General features: G+C 55.6%; 1 protein-coding gene across 1 annotated transcript; it reads left to right on the top strand.

Moving 5' to 3' along the window:
• The first annotated feature begins 857 nt into the window (after positions 1-857).
• Positions 858-14,022, top strand: WNT6 (Wnt family member 6). The gene is made up of 4 exons (XM_027513563.1): positions 858-1,163; positions 10,763-10,983; positions 11,211-11,545; positions 13,165-14,022. Exons 1-4 carry the CDS (start codon positions 1,084-1,086, stop codon positions 13,624-13,626), a joined length of 1,098 nt encoding a protein of 365 aa, XP_027369364.1. The 5' UTR covers positions 858-1,083; the 3' UTR covers positions 13,627-14,022.
• The last annotated feature ends 6,771 nt before the right edge of the window (positions 14,023-20,793 follow it).

Raw genomic sequence — 20,793 nt, forward strand, 5'->3', positions numbered from 1 at the left:
GCTCCGGCCCGGCCAAGTTGGGGGAACAGCGATGAGGCAGGGACCCTCGGACTCACGAGGCCCGGCTGCAGTGAGTCCTGACCCTTCGCTCTGCAACCTCCACTCTGTCGCTCGCTTGCACGTGCGAGCGCTTGATCGCAGGCCATAAAGAGGTTCTTCTCTCTGGCTGTCTAATCTGCCCTCCCGCACCTCCTCCCCTGAGTGCAGGCCTGATGAGGCTGGGGCTGGGGAGCAGAGTGGAGGCCCATTGCTTCCTCCCGTGTTCAAGAAAAGGCTGAAAAGGGGGGCTTGCGGCTCAGAGGCGGGGTCCGGTCAGAGGTGACCCCCTCTGGAGTCTGCCCATCGGGCCATCGAGTTCTACACCCCTCCCCGGAGCACCCAGCGCCGGGGGCAGACTGTATCTCCCGGCCCCCGCTCCAGCATCCCACTCCGCACCGCCCCCCAACCCAAACTCCCTCATTCCTGGGAAGTTTTCTCTCTTTACAGTCAACAAACCTGTCAAACGTCTCCCTTCCAGCCCGTCCCCCATTCCTTCGCTCCTCTTCCTTCCCCCCGCTTACCCTTCTCCACCCTGCTTCCCCGCCCCTCCTTGCCCCCGACTCCGAGCGGCGGCGGGGGGCTCCCAGGCCTTGAGAGAGGCGAGGTGAGGGGGCGAGGCAGGCGGGTCCCCCAGCCACGAGCGTGTTCGGGCCCCGCCCTCCGCCGAGCTCAGCGCCCGCCGCCCCGGGGCGCTCGGCTCCCTCCCGAGAGTCCCGCCGCCTGACTGTCGCAACTGCCACCCCCACGGCCCCCCTGCCCCTCGCCCCCGCCCCAGCCCCGCTCCCCTCCCACCCCCGCCCCCGGCTCTGATTTCTTCTCCCGAGCGAGCTCGGCAGGAGACACAGGCTCTGGCTGCCCTGTCCGCTCTCCGCCTCCGCCGCGCCCTCCTCGCCCAGGATGGGCCCCCCCGCCGCCGCCGCCGCCGCCGGAGCCATCGCCTCCCGGCCGCCGCCGCGCTCGCCCTGAAGCCCGGGCCCCCGCGCGCAGCGGCTGGCCCCTCAGCCCCGCGCCCTGCCCGCACCCGCCGGCCCTAAAGCTGTCACGATGCAGCCGCCCGCGCCCTCCCGCCTGGGGCTGCTCCTGCTGCTGCTCCTGAGTCCGGCGCACGTCGGCGGACTGTGGTGGTGAGTGCTGCGTCTGGCTGCCCCCGCGGGGCCCCTGGAGCTCGGACGTGGGGACCTCGGGGCCGAAGGTGGGGCTCCGGATCGCGCTCCCGCCGCCTCCTGGCTCTACCTGTGCGCGGAGCCCAGCCCCTCCGCAGCTGGAGACGCGAGGGGGAGGTGCGTGCCGCTCCTGCCGACCTCCTCTAGGGGCATTTCTGTACTGCCACTTAGACGTGCCCACACACCCCCTGCCCCCCTCCCTACATTCTACTGTATTTCCTCCTCCTGTGTCCCACCCCAACCGCAGGTTACGCGCTCAACCCAGGTCACCGAGGAATCAGCGGATGGGTAGGAAAGAGATACGGGGAGACGGGGGCAAGATCTGTAGTCTGAGACACAAATGAATAAAAGAGTGTGTTAAGACGGCTTTGGATTTAGGGGAGAGAGGCTGAATTTGGGGGAAAGAGAAGAACAAGGTGGGAAACCACTGGCAGGGAGAGTCAAGTAGCTGCCTCTTCTCGCCCCACTTTGCTCACAAACCCACCAGCTTCTCTCTGGGCTCCTTCAGAATGGGTGGTAGGGGCGGGAAAGGGAGCGTAAAGGGGGAAACTGAGTCAGAACCTTCGCTTTCTCTACTTTCTCCTCCCCGAGCAAAGAGGAGGAAAGGCAGGAAAAGGACCCAAGCTCCTGGCCCTTCCAGATGTAGAGGTCATGGATGAAAAAATGTGCTGCTGGGAATCGTGGAGGGTCCTGGTGGAAGGGAACAAGGCCTGGCCAGCCAAAGGTTGGGGTCGAGTTCCCAGACTGCCCTAGCTAGAGCAGACACATAGGCAGCTGAGGTTGCGGGAACTTGGAGTCTTGCGGGATGGATAGAGGCTGGGGAGGTGGGTGCCCGGCCGGGACCGCTCAGCGATCCGGATCCCGTAGACTTTTTTTTTTTCCCCTTCTCAGTCTTAGGAGCAGCGAGGACCCGCCCGGAATAGTTGTGTTTAGAGAGGAGGGACTTGGACGATACCGCTGGTGCATTAGCCAATCCTAACAAGTCAAAACCTTGTCTATTTGCATACCGCCATATCATTGGCTGGATTCTCTACCCTCCACTCCTCTCCAACCCGGGGATTTGGAAGAAGGGGTGGGGCAGGCAGTTCCCTCTTTTCTAGGAAGATAGCTGGATGCCCACACAGGGAGCTGCTGGCCACGATCCCACTTCCATGATGTAGGAGAGAAGTCCCTCAGGGTGTCAGTGAGGGGGCCAAGCCAGGGCGACCTAAGTCTCGGCCAGGCAACATGAGTCCTTGGATCCTGACTTAGAATAATGCAGTAGCAGCTTTGAAATAAAGAGAACTGCAATCTAATCTCCCCCCATTGTCAAGCCTATGACCTTGGGCAAGTCACTTCTCCCTGCTTCCTGATGTCTCAACTGTAAGATAGGGAGTCAGTCCTCCTACCTGGAAGGGTTGATAGGAGGATTGGGTGGGATGACCTACAACATAATCTGACGTTGGGGAGGTGCTCCTAAATGTAAGTCCTTTCCTCCACACCCCAGGTTCTGGCCAGAATCCCCAAGGGTGAAAGGGGGATCAATTTAAATTAAAATCTAGGGTTTCTAGCAAAATTTTGCAAAGGGATCTCTATCTCTTATTCCCCATACACACCTGTCCTAACTTTGCCCTTTCTCAAAGTATGGAGACAGAGGTTTCTCCCTGAGGGCTGTTGCCTTCCTTCCCCACCCCACTCCACCCCCTATTATTTGTCCCAATTTTATCATCCTTCCGCTTAAAAATACCACTTCCTCCATGACGCTGCCCCTCTGTCTTCCCTCCCTTGCCTTCTCTATGCTTTCACTGCAGTCCATGCATTGGACATTATACCAGTTAGGCATTTCACTGACTGCCCTCTCCTCTTGGGTCCTCTTTCCCTGCTCCTGGGAGGCGGAGCCTTTGTCTTTAGGGCCCTGGAGACTAAAGGTGCTGGGGAGAGCTGTATGGCGTTCTGCTGGGATTTATGTTCATGGTGGCTCCTTTGTTTGGGAGGGGCTGCTGGATGGGAGCCATGCCAGAGGAAGAGAGACCTCATCCCTTGGAGACTGACCCTGAAGCTGGAAAGGAGGGAGTGGGGGAGGAGGGGAGGAGGGCAGGTGTGGAAGAACACAGAGGCCTTCATGGCCACAGCTGCAGGGCAAGCCGGGTGAAGAGTGAGGAGTTGGAGTGATAAGGTGTCTAGCAACTGGCTCACTCAGATACTTTGGAGAGGTTGTCCCCACCCCTGAGGCTTCACCTGAAGCAAGAGCTTCTTCAGGCAAGAAATGTCCAGGCTGCTCCCTGATGTCTAGAACTGGTTGGCTGGATCTTTTCTTCCTGCTTCTCAGAGAACACTGACCAGGCCAGAGCTCCAGCAGTGAACAGGAAAGCAGCTGGCCTCACAGCAGCTCATTGCAGTCCATGCTGCCATTCTAGCAGCAGCCAGGCTGGGAAGACATAGTTCCCCAGGAACTCTGAGTGACCGGACTGTCCTGGTTAGGAAAGGAGGGCTCTGGAGGGGCAGTGGCCCAGGCCTTAGGCTCACGGACCTGGCTCGAGGTCCACCAGAAGTTTCCCATTCCAATTTCTTCCCTCTTCCCCCCTTCTTTCCCACCGCCCCTCTTCTCCAACGCTTTCTAAACTCTGCCTCTGACCTCTGTCTGTCTCTCTCTCATCTGTAACCATATCTTTGTGAATCACAGAATCCCAGATTCCAGGACATTGGCCAGGCTCTCTTGAGGTCATCTTGTCCAGCTTACTGCCTCCAGGCTATCCAGCTTATGCTCTGGCCCTGACAGATTCTGTCCTGGTCATCAGCTCCCAGCCCTCCCATCCTGCTCTCTGCCCCTTCTCATCCTCCCCCAGGAAGTTCTTCTCAATATCTGGCCCATCTTTATTTATACCTTCAATCAGTGGATGTAGAAAATAGCTCACTCTCACAGAATAGCCAAATCAATCTCCCTTCTTCTCCTTTCCTCTTTCCATTTGATATTTTCTGTGAAAGAAACTAACCCTCCTGTTGTCCCACTCGGAAAAGCACCACTTGGTCTCGCTCCCTTCCCCCATCTCATCTTCCCTATGAGAACAGGAGCCAGGCACTGGTCAGCTCTGGCCCCTCGGGGAGGCAGGGAAAGGACCCAGGCTTCTTCCTGACACCCAGGCTTTCCAGTTGTGACTCCCATCACCCCTTCCCATCCTCTCGTTCTCTGGGGCCCCTGACCCTTCATGGTCAGTCTTGTTGCTGGCTCCCACAAGCTTAAGATGGGGTGGATGGTGGGGGTAGGGTGGCCATCCAGGCCTCCCCTCCCAGCCCTCCCCACCCCTCGCCTTGGCAGCTTCCCCTGGAAGGAGACAATGGGGCTGTGAGCAGAAAAGGGCAGGGGCAAAAGGAGGCTGGCTTGGTCCAGGCCAGAGCATGCCCTGAGCCCACCAGAGTCCTGGCACCGTGACATTTCCCGGGGGGTGCAGTCCCCTCCTGCCCTGTTCTCATCGGAAGCCAGGAGTTGGGTGGGAGCGGGAATTGGCGGGGGAAGTCAGCGGGAGGCTTGATCATCAGGGCCCAGCCAGGGGGATTCCAGAATGTGTACTTTGATGAAGAAATGCAACGGTGGAGGGGATGAGGCGGTGGGGGGTGGGGTGGGGTTGGGGGGTGCGGGCAGCCGGGCTGCAGTCAGGCTGGCGGTAGGGCACCCAGCCAGTCAGAGCAGGAGGTGTTCATGAACACAGAAGCCTGTCCCCTGGGAGTGGGGAGAGCGCCCTCTAGCCTGCACCCTCCTTCCTGCCAGGGGCAGGGTGGGGCGAGGCCCTGGGTGCTTTCCCCAGACAGCTTGAGGAGGAGCACAGGGAGGGAAAGGTCGCTGGGCAAGTACTTCACCCACTTTCCACCTGGTCTCTTTGGCTGTTTCCTCTAGCTTAGAGCCCTCTGCTTAATCCAGAAATTAGATCTAGAAAGGACCTTACAGATCATCTGGGCCAATCTTCTCACTCTCAGTGACAGAAGTCTAGCAAAGTTCAGGGACAGGAGGTGACTTGCCCAAGGCCACCCAGAATGCAAGTAGCTGAGGGCTGGGGACCAGGAGTCCACCTCCCTCTGAGTGCTGTGTCCTGGTGTGCAGTAGGGGTAGGGGTCAGGAAAGGGGTACAGGCCCCTGCACAGGCCCCTTCTGCTCCCCCCGTCTCACAGTGCTTCCCCACCTCGGTATGAGAGAGCAGATGGCACAGGACAGACTCTCTGCAGGATATCCAGTGGATGGTCGTTGTGTCCAGGCCTCTGACCAGCAGCAAGCCATCTTGTGTGGGGAAGTCATTCAGGGCAGGGAAAGCCCCTGCAAGGGGAGAAGTGTGAGGAGGTGGGAAGGGCAGCACCTGGGACTGGGCAGAAAGAACCCAGTTGGGCCGGGGGAGGGGGGCGGGTGTGGAGCCAGGGAATGGGGTGGCTGGTGGGCGGTGGGGAGGTAGGGGTTAATGGAGCTGGGGCATTACTGACTTTGATGTGGTGGTTGGGGTGGGGGTAGGGACTGGGGGAGGGGGAACAGTAATTACTGAGTTAGACAGAGCAGGACAGGACAGGCGGGCTGGGCACAGGCCCGGGCCCAGCCTCCTCGGCAGCCCAGCCGTCAGGCAACATTTTTCTACCCCTTCTCCACCACCCACCTCCCCCACCCCTGTGCAGCCCCCACCCACAGCCCCAGGGCTCAGGGCTCCCTCTGCTGGCTCTTGGGAGCTGAGGGTCAGACTAAGGAGTACCCAGAATGAGTGCGGGGAACTAGTGGGGATTTGGCTGTGAGACCCTTTAGAGGAGCAGGCATCAGAAAGGTCTGTGATCCTCTTGGCCTCAAGAATCCACCCAGGAGCGCCGGCTGGAGAAGGGAGGAGGGGGGTGGGGGGATCTTGGAGGGTGCTCCTGGTCCATGGATTAGACTGGCAGGGGAGGAGGAGATACTGAGATCCAGGCTAAGGAGAGTTGGAGCAAAGTATGTTCTCAGGAATTCACACATGCTGCCTGATTGCCGTGCACTGTGCAGGCCCAGGAGATGGTTAAGGGTGTGAATGGGAAGTCACCTATGGGAAGACACTTGTGGAAGCCCACTCTCTGCACAGGCTCTTTTCAGAAGTAGGCAGGTATTATTATTTATTTCCACTTTACAGTTGAGGACACTGAGGTTCAGAAGGTTAAGTTTCCTCATCCATTCAACAAAGGCTTGTAACAAAGGCCAACCTCCCCGGCTAGGGGCTTGCTAACATTGTGGAACCAGCAAAGGACAGAGCCTAGATCCAAACTCAAGTCCGATGGATTCTCAAGGCCCCGAGTTGTGTTCTGCTAATGACATTATACTTCTCCCTGAGATCTTTGGAATGAGTTTATATCTAATTGGAAAGAGAAGACGAGAAGATGTAACAAAACAATTATGCCACCGGCCAGGATGACAAACAACACTCCCGCCCCCATGAGTGAGGCAGGTGAGGGAGGTCAGTGAGGGCTGGGGCCCACCACTGGGTCCTTAGAGCAGGTGGGATCCGGGGCGAGTTTGGAGAGATGCTGTGTGAGATTTGGATGACTTAGAAGTGAGGAGGGGGGCGGGGTTGTCTCTGAGTCTGGAAACTTAGCGGTATGATCTGGGATGGATGCAGAGTCAGCCAACCCTGATCAGACTAATGACCATGTGGAGGACAGTATGCAAAAGCCCCTGAGGTATCAGAAGCCCTCGGGGTGGGAGGGCTGTTTCCTCCAGTCCCTTTGGTTTTTAAAATATTCGCCTAAATTTATTGCAACGGGGATTCCCCCATTGAGTGGCCGGGGTCAGTCCCCTATCTTGCTTGCCTGTACAATAAGGGTGAACTGGGTGGAAGTGGACTAGAAAATTTTCCACCCTCTGAAGCCAGGCATGGGAAGGTAAGTTAGGCCAGAAACCCAGGCCTCCAAGGCTTAGATTCACAGATGCTGCCAATAGGAACTGGCTGCCCCCGGATGCCACCTCATTTGGCTACTTATTCTACCAACTGAGGTCCCTGGGAAGGAGATCTTGGCACAGGAGGCCAAGCCAGCTAGAATGGCCAAACCCAGGCTTGTTCCTTCTTGTCTATGTACTGATTTCTTTTAGGGCTAGCTTTGTTTTTTCTATGCCCAGGAGCGGCTATTTGTTTAGGATCTCAGATCCTACATATTATATATTTCCTACCACCATTGTGCTCCAACCGCCAGCCCCCGCCCAACACACAGATGCTTCCAGACAGGCACCTCTTCCCTAGGCTGATTTCAGGCCAGTGCGAACTCAGAGGCCCCCAAAGCAGAGTTCAGTCCCTAAGCAAGCAGAAGGGAAGGAAGGAGGGCAAAGGAAGAGGGGCATTGAGGGAGTTATTTTGTGATTCGGTTAAAGATGGTGTTAAAGTTAGAGAGGCTATTCGAGTCTGTCTTGCCAACTCCTTATCTTCCTGACGCCCAGAGAGGGAACTGACTTGCTCAGCATAGCTCAGCTCACCCAGAGTGGACAGAGACCGGAGTACAAATGTGAGGCCTGGTGTTTTGCCCAACGCTTCCCTGCCAGTCCCCTTCTGGAGTTTCCTTTCCTGTGACTTGAAGATGGGAGTGAGGACAGGAGGGCAGGGAGCAAGCTGGTCCCTTGGGATTCTAGCTGCTACTATTGCCCATCCCTCCTCCTGACTGGCTTGTAAACAAGTCTAGTTCCCAGGCAGCCAGCCAGCCTGAGGAGCCAGACCCGGACCAGAAGCTGACTCCAGGGCAGCCCCTCAACCCTGTGCAGGGCCAGCCCCACCTCCTGGGGGGCTCTGCCTGTCGTGCTCCTCCTGATTCCTCTCCTATCTCAAGCTTCTGGGAAAAAGACAAGGTCAAGAGGTTCTTTCCCTTTCTCGCCTGCACACCCCACCCTCTCCTACTTCCCCAGAGCAGGAGGGGGGAGAGAAGCGGGATGGGACAGAGTAACCTTGGGAAGATAAGGCCAGTCAGCCTTGGGAAAGTAGGGAGTTAGCAAAGGGCAGGATTGGGGAGGGGAGACTGGGGAACTTGGCAGCTTGTGGGTGGAGTGGGGAAGACGGGTTTGCAGAGTCCCAGGCTCCCAGGTTGAGTTCTCAAGATGCAGGTGGCAGAAGAGGAGCTGAATGGCTGTGTGGAGGCCTGTTTCCCTGCCTCTAAATCCAGCTGGGGAGAAAATGTTTCTGGAAGCTAATTAGGAGTCATGAAGCCACATGTGGACAGGGTTCAAGTGAGGACCTTCTCCTTAGATGGCTCCTTCATTCACTCAAAAACATGCATTAGATGATATTCATTGGAGAAGCATAGTAATCATTCACAATATGCAAATTTTCATAATAAACATTGGAGGGGAAATACAAATTAAGCAGCTAAAAATCTGCCATGGAGAACGAAAATAACAGTCCTAACTCTCAAGGTGCTCCATAGTCTTGTTTACCAACCTTGTACAACCATACTGGAAGTTGCCCCCAATTATTTTTGTAATGAAATGGGATAAGTAGAAGGGGGATGAAGAGACTGATAGAAATAAAGATAGATAGATAAAGACTGATCAGCTTGTACAGCCAGGGGTTTTCCTACCCTTGGCCCACTTGCCCCTGCCCCATCTATTACTTCTCTAGAGATGCGAAAGGGTTGGGGCTGGACCTTCCCAGGTACAGTGGGAATGCAGTGATGGCAAGTCCTAAGCATGGAGGCAGGCAGGTTTGGATTATGAGTCTCTCCACTTAGGAGAGAACTTTGGTTCCTGGACTACTGGGGTAGGGGTGATGACTCTGACCGGACAGGGTGGTGATGGGGGTGGGGTGGAGTATGGTAGGACACTTTACAGGATTGAGGACTGAGCTCAAGGATTGAGCTTACACATCTTCCTGCAATCATGTCTCCAAGCATCTCACTCCTTAGTGAGAGAAGTTCTACCTTAAGACCTAAATTCCTCCTGCTGCTATTTAAGCCCATTATATCTCATTGTTGTGGGCCCAGAACATGCCTGGGCAGCCCGTACTTGCGGAGCAAATGGGGACAGTGGTGTGGATGTGCACTAAAGCTAAGCTGAAAAGTAGGCCACTTTGACCTTTGGTACATATCTACCAACATTTTCCTCCACGTTTTCTTTCTCATGGTGTTGCTTCTCCCCGCCCAAAATCTTATTCCACCCCCTGCTAAAGGCTTTTGAGTGGTTTCAAATTACCCTCAGCCTAAATACTCTACCTAGTTATTCCTACCAGACAGAGATCTCAGCTAAGTGCTCAAATAAGAGCATTCCAATTAAAATAGTCCCCTCCAGGTGTGAATACCCAGCCGAGTGAACCTTCAGGGGTATGATGTACAGCAACTAAAAGGAAGTGCTAGCCTCGGATGAAGCAAAGGCTGAGAATGGAGGGATTTCTGAAAGTGTGTGAAACTCCCGGTAAGGTCTTTACCCACCAAGCCCAGGAGTATCCCCTCCCCAGTCAGTTATGTTATCTGCCCTGAGACCCCCCCGCCCCGTGCACGGGTCTTGGCTTGCTGCCATCTTGCTCTGGAAAGGTCACAGACCCTGGAGCAGGAGAAGGGGTCAGTGTCATCTACTTTACAACATGGCTTCAGAGACTCAGTCCCCAGTGCCTTCCTCCTGCTCAGGGAAACAGGGAGATATCGGGGTTGGGGTTGGGGGTGAGGGGTGGAATCTGACAGAAGGAGAAATCTGGGCTAGAGAGGAAGGGGGTGTGACTTTCCTCAAAGGCGCCCTTCCCTGACCGCTCTAACATACCGTGGCTTGCTGTATTGCTGGGATTGCCCTACCTTTCTTGCATCAGGGCTAATCAGCTAACACAAGACCAGCTTGTGGTCCACTAAGACCAGATCCTTTTCTGACACTGTCTACTCTTCTTTATATTTCTTTATAATATGTACCTTCTTTTCTTTGACAGCTTACTTTTTTTTCCTATTGAGTTTATTTGTTATTTTTATTTTTGGCTGTGCTGGGTCTTCATTACTGTGTGCGGGCTTTCTCTAGTTGCAGAGAGTGGGGGCTATTCTCTAGTTGCAGAGTGCCCAGCTTCTCATCGCAGTGGCTTCTCTTGTTGCAGAGCAGAGGTTCTAGGGTGTGAGAGCTTCAGTAGTTGCAGCACATGGGCTCAGTAATTGTTGCACACTGGCTTAGGTGCTCAGAGGCATGTGGGATCTTCAGGACCAGAGATCGAACTAGTGTCCTCTTGCTTGATCTTCCTTCCGTTAAGGTCCTCTTCCTTTCCCTTTTGGGTTAGGCCTGGTGAATTTTAACCTTGGTCTACCTGGTGCCAGATGCCTTCACCTTGAGTCAAAATCCTGTAAGGATTTATTAATGAAGGTGTACACAGAAGGATAATACTAACTCTTTGATCTATAGCAATTTCAGTCTAGAATCTAGCTCAGAGGGGACACACACACACACACACACACACACACACACACACGCACGCACGGAATAGTAAGAGAACCAGGTGGGACAATCTCTGTCTCAGTTGGGGGTGCTGGTGGGGCAAGAGGCATGTCACAGCTCCCGGCTGTGGGCTGGGCGGGGCTGGTCTCCTGCCCCTCCCCCAAGCTCTTCGAGTTACAACCATGGTCTGCTGTTCTTTACTTCCCAGGGCCGTGGGCAGCCCTTTGGTCATGGACCCTACCAGCATCTGCAGGAAGGCCCGGCGGCTCGCAGGGCGGCAGGCTGAGTTGTGCCAGGCCGAGCCAGAAGTGGTGGCCGAGCTAGCGCGGGGCGCCCGGCTGGGGGTTCGGGAATGCCAGTTCCAGTTCCGCTTCCGACGCTGGAACTGCTCCAGCCATAGCAAGGCCTTCGGGCGCATCCTGCAACAGGGTCAGTGTGGGGAGGACCCCAGGAGGGGGCTGTTGTCTCGCCGTTGGAGAGTCAGAGGAGAGGGTGGGGGTGGGGGGAGGCCCACGGAGCCCCACTTCCTCCACGGGTCAAAGGACACGGCCCCGATCACGTCTCCCAGCCCTACGCCACTCTGCCTCGCGCCCACCGCAGCGCCCCAGAACCCAGCCCAGGTCTTGCTGTCTGACCGCCCCTCTCCGCTTCCGCAGACATCCGGGAGACGGCCTTCGTGTTCGCTATAACGGCGGCAGGCGCCAGCCATGCGGTCACGCAGGCCTGCTCCATGGGCGAGCTGCTGCAGTGCGGCTGCCAGGCGCCCCGAGGCCGGGCCCCACCCCGACCCCCCGGCCTGCCAGGCACCCCTGGGCCCCCCGGCCCCGCGGGATCCCCCGACGGCAGCGCTGCCTGGGAGTGGGGAGGCTGCGGCGACGACGTGGACTTCGGGGACGAGAAGTCGAGGCTCTTCATGGACGCGCAGCACAAACGGGGACGTGGAGACATCCGTATGTTGGTGCAACTTCATAACAACGAGGCGGGCCGGCTGGTGAGTGGGGACAGGCACGTATAAGGGTGCGCGCGCGCGCGCGCGCGCGCGCGTGTGTGTGTGTGTGTGTGTGTAAATGTGGGAGTGTGGGTGAGTTTGAAAGGATGTGGAGACTGTGGTATATGAGGAGGAGTGAGTTTGTGGAAGGGGTGAGTGGGGTACACGGTATAGGAGTTTGTTAATGTGTGGGAGGCCACTGGGGAAGATTGGCTGGGGGTGTGGTTGGGCCAGTGGGAGGCAAGGTGGCTGACCTAGAAGAGGGAGTCACTTGTGGGGCCTGGGAGGGGTAGGGTCTGATGGCCTAGTGGGCAGGGTAGGGAGGGGACACTCAGGGAAGAGGACCCAGGACCTTTAGGGACCTCAGGTAGGGAGGACATACTTCTGAAACAGGACAAGTAGGGCAAAGCTTGGGTGGCTAGGGGCTGCCAGGGCAGGGCCTGAGGAGGGAGACCAAGGCCAAGGATGAGAGAAAGGACAGAAGCCCAGTAAAGGCATGGGATCTGGAGGTTGGGGAGCTGGGAGAAGTGAGGGAGGCTCCAGGGACAATGGTCTTGGAAAGGAGTGAAGGACGAGGAGTGGATCCTGATGGTAGGAGGGGTCAGGCAGAGGCCAGGAAAGCTGTGACAGTCTAGGCACTTGTCAACTGGCTGCCTGGCAATCCCAGACCAGTCCCTGCCCAGAGCCCTGGCAGCCTCTCCCCTTCCCTCTATGATGAGGAGGGCCTCAGGAGCTCCTGTTTAGGGACAAGAAGCAGTATGAGTCAGATGTTCCTGGGGCGGGGTGGAGGGGAAAGAGAAGAGGCCTAGGAGGGGGCCCATAGACTTCAAGACTGTAGATAAGGTTGGCCCCTGGACTCTGAGCTTCCGGAAATGATCTTCCTGGGGCATCTGACCCCATAAATCTCTAGCAGGGTTGTGAGTTTTCCATTCCAGCTTCAGACATAAATGGTAAATAAAGGGCAGGACTCCTGGGTTTCAGTTCTCAGTAGGGCATTCATAGGGGCCCTCCTGCACCCTATGCCTCAGTTCTAGCATGTGCCAGGGAACCCCCATATCCTATGTCTTGTAGGGTTATGGCCTGAGGCATTGGGCATGGGTGGGAGGAAGAGGGGACTTGGAGAGGAATGTCCAGACAGGCCCACATACCTGTCGGAAAGGATTGGGGAGGGGTGGCGGAGACAGAGCCCAGGCAGCCTGCTCTGCCTGGGGCCCTGAGAGCAGGAATGAGAAGGCTGGCTGGCAAGAGGAATCCGTGCGACAGCTGCCACCTTTACCCTCTCCCTCCAGGGAGAATCTCACCCTTGCTGTCCATTCCGCTTTCTCCCCCATTCCTTGGCTTTGGATCCTGGAATCTTTACACTGCATACTGTCCCCCACTCCCCACTGTTCCCACTTCTCTATCATTCCTCCTCCTTTCCCGGGTGTCGGGCCGTGATTTCCTCCTTCCCACTTTGCGCGCTCTCGCTTTTTTATTTGGCTTTTTTTTTTTTTTTTTGGTCTGCTCTTTGCTGTCTTCCATTCACCACCCTCCTCTATCTTATTTTCTGTCGGTCCTCTGGGCCTTTCTGCGCCCCACCTCCCGGATCTGTTCCCATCCGCCTGCTCTTATGCTCCCCGCAGGCAGTGCGGAGCCACACGCGGACCGAATGCAAGTGCCACGGGCTGTCCGGCTCGTGCGCGCTGCGCACCTGCTGGCAGAAGCTGCCCCCGTTCCGCGAGGTGGGCGCGCGGTTGCTCGAGCGCTTCCACGGCGCCTCGCGTGTCATGGGCACCAACGATGGCAAGGCTCTGCTGCCCGCCGTCCGCACGCTCAAGCCGCCGGGCCGCGCTGACCTGCTCTATGCCGCCGACTCGCCCGACTTCTGCGCCCCCAACTGGCGCACGGGTTCGCCGGGCACCCGCGGCCGCGCCTGCAACAGCAGCGCCCCGGACCTCAGCGGCTGCGACCTGCTGTGCTGCGGCCGCGGGCACCGCCAGGAGAGCGTGCTTCTCGAGGAGAACTGCCTGTGCCGCTTTCACTGGTGCTGCGTGGTGCAGTGCCACCGCTGCCGCGTGCGCAAGGAGCTCAGCCTTTGCCTTTGACCCGCCGTGGCACCCGAAACTGCGCGCGGAGCCGCCTCTCGGTACCTGCGGGACCTCTGGGCGCCAGCAGAGGGCGCTGCCTCGGCCCGGCTTCCCCCTGAGAAAGTCCATCTTCCAGGCCTCTGGAAACTGCGAGGCGGTGGGACTTGAGACTTATGCCGGTTCATCAAGGCCCAGGGCACTGAGGGAGCCACCCGACAGGGGCTCCCGGGGACTTCATGAGGAGACCATATAGAGCCTCTCTCCTCGGCCCCCAGACGGAAACCAAAGAGCCAGTTTCTAGGCCTCTGGATGTGGGGCTCCTCAGAACTACTGGCCATGGGGTGGGTGGGTGAGTTTTGTATCAATAAAGATATTTAAACCAATAGGATATATCAATAAAGATATTTAAACCTAGGCCCAGAGTTTTTGGGGCGGGGGGGCTGCCATGGGACAGGCTCTGAAAGGAGTGAGTGAGTAAAGGGACATGGTTTTGATAGAACGGGCCTCTCAGGGGTCATCACCTGGGTCCCCATCTGTCTTCCAGAACTGGGCTCTCCTGGTGGTGAAGAGTGCCAGATCCCGCCCTTGGCATTCTTCTTATTCACTCTGGTACACATCTAGGGTCTGTATCTGCAAGCTGGGGGAGAACTGGGATCCCCTTTAATGGGCAGACTGAGGGGATCTAGGGAAAGAGGACCAGAAGCCTCTGGTGGTGTGCTGAGTTCTCAGGTCAGCCCTTGTCCTAATTCAGGGTGTGGGGAGTTTGTTTTTCTGTTTCTGGGAAATTTGAGGGTAGACTTATAAGGCCACCCAAACTCAAATGTTAACTTTATAAACGGTAGAATGTGATGAAAATATCCTTAGTAACATCAGATTTTGCTGTCATCAAAACTAGCTTCACCCCCACTAACACTGAAAAAACTTAGAATGGCATTTCCAATCAAACTTAGAGGGAGGTGAAGCAAAGCTTTGCCAAGGTTTCTCTTGGTATCCAACCACGTTTCTGCCTTTCTGATTCCTCTTGGAAAGCTAATGGTGAGGGTAAAGGGACAGAGGAAGGTTTGGGGTTCTGGGTTTTCCAGAATTGAGGGTAAGGCCCCCATCTTTCTCCAGAGAGAATGGAAGAGGACATAGCCAAATGGCTGGGATTCAGAGCCCCCAGTGTCCCCACAGTCCAAAAACTGCAGTGGAGAATGACTCTCCCATCAAGGTATGCAGAGCAAAGCATGAACGTTAGATTCAGGTACTCTGGGTTGGAAACCAGTGCTGTTGCTTAGAAGTTTACGATATAGGCCATCTTAGTCCCAGTGTCTTTACCTATGCAATGGGAATATAATTGTTTTAGTTATCCATTGCTGCATAACAAACAACCCAAAAGTAATTATTCCTCATGATCCTTTAGGTCAGGAATTTGTCAGGACTCAGCTGGGTGGTTCTGCTCTTTGTGACAGAGCTGTTGGTTGTAGTCATCCACTTGGCTGATTCTGCTGGTGGCTCTGCTGGGATGGACAGTCCAAAAGCCTTCACTCATGTATGTCCAGTGTCCCAGAGTTTCTCCAGTAGCCTCCTCTCCATGTGACCAGCTTGGGCTTCCTTACAGCATGGTGGCCTCAGCATAAAGCTGGATTTCAAATTATACTGTGCCAAACTTGAAGGCAGAAATTGCAAGTGTCTTGTTAGGGTCCAGCCTTGGAAGGTACCCAGCATCACTGTCATTCCCTTTTGGTTGACACAAGTCACAGAACCAGTCAAAATTCAAGGGGAGAAAACAGATTCCTCTTCTCAATGTGCTGAGTATTTGCTAAGTCACTTGTGTCGTGTCGGGTTCTTGGCGACCGTATGGACTGTAGCCTGCCAGGCTCCTCTGTCTGTGGAATTCTCAGTAGGACAAGGGCAACTTGTTACACCCATCATAATCTATCCACATCCTCAAATAATTTTAGGGCAGATTCTTTGAGATGTGCAAAGCACTTAGCATTTGATGCAATAATTTATGTCAGGTTTGTATTTAATAAATGGTAGTTACTGTGAGAAAGGGGATAGAGACCTGATGCTTTGCAGGCATTGGGCAGGCCTTGACTGCAAATGAAGATACCCAACTCAAACTAACTTAGGCCAAAGGGAATTAATTAGTGGATCTCATACCTGGAAATGGTTGGATGGCATCACTGATTTAATGGACATGAACTTGGGCAAATTCCAGGAGATAGTGAGGGACAGGGAGGCCTGAGTGCTGCAATCCATGAGATCACAAAGAGTTGGACATAACTTAGCAACTGAACAACAACAAAAATACCTGGGAAGTCCAGGTAAGTCTGAATTTAGGCACTGCTGAGCCCAGGGGCCCAAATGATTGACATCACCTCTCTCTCTCTCACCCTGACTCCCAGGTCGATTGTTTCTACTTGTCTGTCTCTCTTTTCATACTGTCCTTATTTTCTCCTGCTGCAGACAGACTTCCTCTATATGGCAGCCTTATGTCTACATTCTTAGACTCTTAGTGCCACTGACCCAAAAAAGATCAAAAAAGAATGGAATTCCCATCAGGAGTCCTAAGGAAGCTGGGATCAGGTCAACTTGACCCGCTTGCCTATCCTTGAACTAATAACAGTGCAGGGTGGGGTGTGTGTGTGGGAGACTTCCCTGGCGGTCTTGTGGTTAAGACTCCCCGCTCCCAATGTAAGGGGCATGGGTCCAGTCAGTGGGAACTAAGATTCCACATGCTCCATAGTGCAGGAAAAGAAAAAAAAACTAGTGTCCAGGGAAATGTACCACCACAACTGGCATTGGTAGCCCCCCTAGAACCACAGGGAACTGGGGCACAGCGAGGAGAGAAGATTTCTTCAAGTGAAAGAGAGGGAAGGGGAACTCATCCTGGGTATGACAGACCCTTTACATGGCTTCCAGGGCATCAGCTCTCCCCTGACAGTACCCCCTACACACACCTGTGTGACCTCACGTGGTTCAGCCCTCGAAGACCACATCGCTACCCCGGAGTGAAGCCTGTATGGAGAGGAAGTATTAGGCTGCAGTGAGAAGGAAAAGACATTTAGGTTTTCTTTTCTTTTCCAATCTTCTTCCTCCGGGCTCCCTCAAGTCAAATACCTGGGCTTCAGGGAAGTATCATGGAGAATTCGGACTCAGAATCTCTTGAACTAAGGGGTTTGGCTAACTTACCAAGGCGGGAGAATGGAGCCAGCATTGTGGGCCCATGGAAGAAAAATGAAGCACTGTACAGGATGGGGTTTTCATTCACATTTCTGCCTTCTCCAGGCTAAGCACCAAAGAATTGATGCTTTTGAACAGTGGTATTGGAGAAGACTCTTGACAGTCATTTGGCCTGCAAGGAGATCACACCAATTAATTCTAAAGGAAATCAACTCTGATTATTCATTGGAAGGACTGCTGCTGAAGGTGAAGCTCCAATACTTAGGCCACCTGATGTGAAAAGCCTGCTCATTGGAAAAGACCCTGATGCTGGGAAAGACTGAAGGCAGGAGGAGAAGGGGACGACAAGATGGTTGGGTGGCATCACTGACTCAATGAACATGAGTTTGAGAAAGCTCCGGGAGACGCTGAAGGACAGGGAAGCCTGGTGTGCTGCAGTCCATGGGGTCACAAAGAGTCAGAACAGACTGAGCGACTGAACAACTGCCTCCCCTGAGAGTTCCCTGGCTGGGTGCAACACTTACTGTTTAAAAAAAAAAAGTCTCCTGCACTTTTCTCAGAGGCCACCAGAGGGTGCACAGAGCCCAGCTTCCCTGTTAACACGGCTCACAGGACCTGCAGGACATCTGGGGAACTCAAGAGAGTTGTCAGTAAGAGAGGGTAGGATGGAAAGGAAGTAAGGAGACCCACGGACAGCTAGGTCAAGCTGCTAGGGATCCAGACTGTCTGAGACCTCTAGGCTGACCCAGATGTAGGGCTGGGATGCCTGCCTCTGTCTCTACTGCCGGGTTCTGGTGCCGGGTAGTGGTAGGAGGCGGTGATATGGGGTGTGGGATGCTGGATTTCCTCTTCTGTGATGCTAGGGAGGACAACTGAGGCAGTGGCAGAAACTGACACCATCCCTAGTAGGTTAAAAGGAATTCAGTGGGCGTAGCACGATAGCAGTGGGGGGTAAAAAGACCTAGTTTGCCAGCTTGAGCTGGGCCAAGTCAGTTCCCCTCTCTGAGCCTCAGTCTCCCCACTATGAAATGAGGGTACCTGATAGCACATGGTAAGAGTGCTTGCAGACTTTGAACGGGCACTCATGTGTTAGCGTCCATCTTCTGTGACCAGGAGAAACTGGGAACTACAGCAGGAGTCGGGGAACTGCCTTCTGTGAAAGGTGAGAGTGGTGGCCCGGGAGGCACCATTTTGACCATTATCCTGGTCCTCTTTAAGCTTGGAGGTGGCTCTGCATCATTGCCCTGAGGACTGGGATGGGGGCTGGAAGCAGAACTCAGAAATGCCCCAACACCATGACCACCCCACCTCCCCTGTCTTGCTCACCCAGCTGCCCAGCCTCAGGCACAGTCTGAGCCATCGAGGTCCCCTGCTGGCTGAGTGGTGGGGGACATGTGGAACTGGGGAGATGGGGGAAGAGCACAGAGGCACTCCAGATGTGTGCGTGACCACATCAGGAACGCCGGAACAAACAGGCAGAAGGGCGGGAGGCGGGAGGAAGGCCCAGGACTCAGGAAGCTCTTCCCCTCCCCTTCCGGACCTAACACACAGGGGTCTGGGAGACTGGAGCTGCCGGCTCTTCCCCCTTCCTTACCTTCCTGAGGGGACCATGGTCCCTGAGGCCTGGACAAGAGGACAAAGAGCTGCCTCATCACTCTGGGGCTCCTTCCCTCCCTTCTTCACAAAGCTAGCCTTCTCCAGCAGAGCATCAGGACTAAGCCTGGACTGGGCTCAGCTGGGGCCATGGGGGTCCCACCTGTTCTCACCCTGGTGCCTCCCTGGCCCTCCCTTCCCCGCAACCTCCGATGGAGCCGCCACAGCTGGAACCATTCTCCGGCGCTGCCTTTCATCCCTGGTCTCCCCCACCCCAAGTGGCCCCTGTAATTGTGGTCTCAGGCAGCGGCTGCGGGGGCTGGGGCTAGGCTGAGGGCCAGAGCCCAGGGCAGGGCCAGGGCGGGGCTTGGGGGCTGCTGATAGGGGCTTGCCCATGGCATGGGTCTTATGAGGTTGGGGCTCCAGCTGCAGACACTCTTTCAGGGTTTCATCTTCACATATGCCAAGGCCAGCCCACATAAGCCCTCGCTTCCCAGGGCTAGGGAGAAGCGCCTCAGATGGGGCACTCCTGGACCCTCATGACAGCAGGCTAGTGCCATGCTTGAGTGCCAGCAAGGCTTGGGCATTGTTTGCTTCCTGGAGTTTTCAAAGAAAGGGTCTTCTCCCTCTCCCTTACATTTCTGTATTTCATGAATAGTGGTAGGGGAGCAAAGAGATCAGTCTTCATCTGATGAAGGCCAAAGGGAAAAAAAAAATCAGCCACTAAACCAAGTCAGTGGCATTTCCCAAATGTGGTCCCCTTGAAAAGCGCTTGAGACATTGGTTAGAACTGCAGACCCCCAGGTCTTCCCTCTGGAAAGGCTGATTCAGCTTCACAGAGTCCAGAATTGGAATTTCCCACAACGGCCTACCCCAGGGGAAACATACAATGCATCAAGCGTGGGACATGCTAGTGTGAACGCTAGATGCGGAGTAAGGAGGTCTGCAGCCTGGATTATGAACCCATTGCTCGAGCCTTTCTGGGCCTCAGTTTCCCCAGCAGCCAATGGGAGTATAGCTCCCCAGTCTGGCTTGTCCCTGCTGGTGCCCTCTCCCACTCTGGGCTCACGCCTCCTTCCTGGGTTGAGACTGGTTCTGCCCTGCCCCTCCCCATACCCTTCCCAAACCTTAGACCCAAGCTGTCGCTCTTCCTGCAGCCTGGTGGGGGAGAGTGGGGAGGGCAGGGGGCGGCTGGGGTCAAACCCGGCTCTGGCTGACGCAGACTGCTTTCTGCCCCCGGCTGTTTCCCTGCTGTCCAGCCAGACTGCTCCCCCCACTGCCCCACCCCCACCCCCAGCAGCCTCAAGCCCTTAATTCCTGACAGCTGCGGTGGCTCCCGGCAGAGATGGGGGAGAGGAGGAGGGAGATGCCGTCAGCCTGCTGTTGCTCAGGCCGCCACCACCACCTGACAGTCTAGGGACAGGGAAGGCCCCACCCTTCTCGTTCGATTCCCCAGGGGGGGCCAATTCCAGGAATGGGCCCCTTTTTGTCTCTGAGCCCAGAGGCTTTGGTCGTTTATCCTTAAGCCAGCAGGGGCTCTCTTCAGAGAGGGGGGCAGTGAGGTTGGGAGGGATGCATATGTATAGAGTGAGAGGCTTGTGCCCATTTTACAGAGGGGGATGTCAAGGCCACAGTGGGAATAGGTTTTGCTATCAGGGTGCAGGTTAGAGCCAGAAACAGAAGCTGGAGCCTCTGTCCCTGACTCTCTGGCTTTTGGGCCCTTACCTGGGTCCGGTACACTCAACATGCTAGGCAAAACCTAGTGTTCAGCTGGGATGTGAGGACAGAAAAGAATCCCAGAGAGGCGTGGCCCTGAGCCAGGAAGCTGGTGTTCCGGAGCTCCCAGAGGACCAAGAGACAGGGCCAAGGTGAGACCTGGGATATCTACAGGCTAGACATGGGGAAGGAGGACTCACTGTTGGGACTGCTGCTGCTATGCTCAAGTGGGCTTTGATTCAGCTCTTCCACTAACTTGCTGGGTGACCTTGAGTAAGTCATGACCCTTTCTGAGCCTCAGTATTTTCTTATGAAATAAAAGGGGATGAAATAAGATAACCTCAAAGCACACTTTTAGGATTAAAAGACTCTCTAATCCCTCCTCTTAGGGTATGCCACCCCTGGATGCTCTGCTCCCAGACAAGCATTCACTGGAGTCCCAGGACTTTTACCTTCACTGGCTCATTGATGAGATGAGGTGGGTCTCATTAACCTCATTTCACTGAGGCAGAGGGTGGCTTCGTTTCCAGGAGGCACCTGTTGAAGGTCACACAGCCAACAAGAGCAAGATCGGGGGGCTGCCAACCCCCTCTGCAGGACCCCACACCTGCCTCAGCAGCCAAGCCTGGGAAGTCCCTCCTGAGGTGGGGGAGGCGAGCAGAGGGCCAGCCCCTGCAGGTGTGTATATGCGGTGGGGGGTGGGGGGCG

The sequence above is a fragment of the Bos indicus x Bos taurus genome, chromosome 2 (genome assembly GCF_003369695.1).
Source record: "Bos indicus x Bos taurus breed Angus x Brahman F1 hybrid chromosome 2, Bos_hybrid_MaternalHap_v2.0, whole genome shotgun sequence".
Taxonomy (NCBI): domain Eukaryota; kingdom Metazoa; phylum Chordata; class Mammalia; order Artiodactyla; family Bovidae; genus Bos; species Bos indicus x Bos taurus.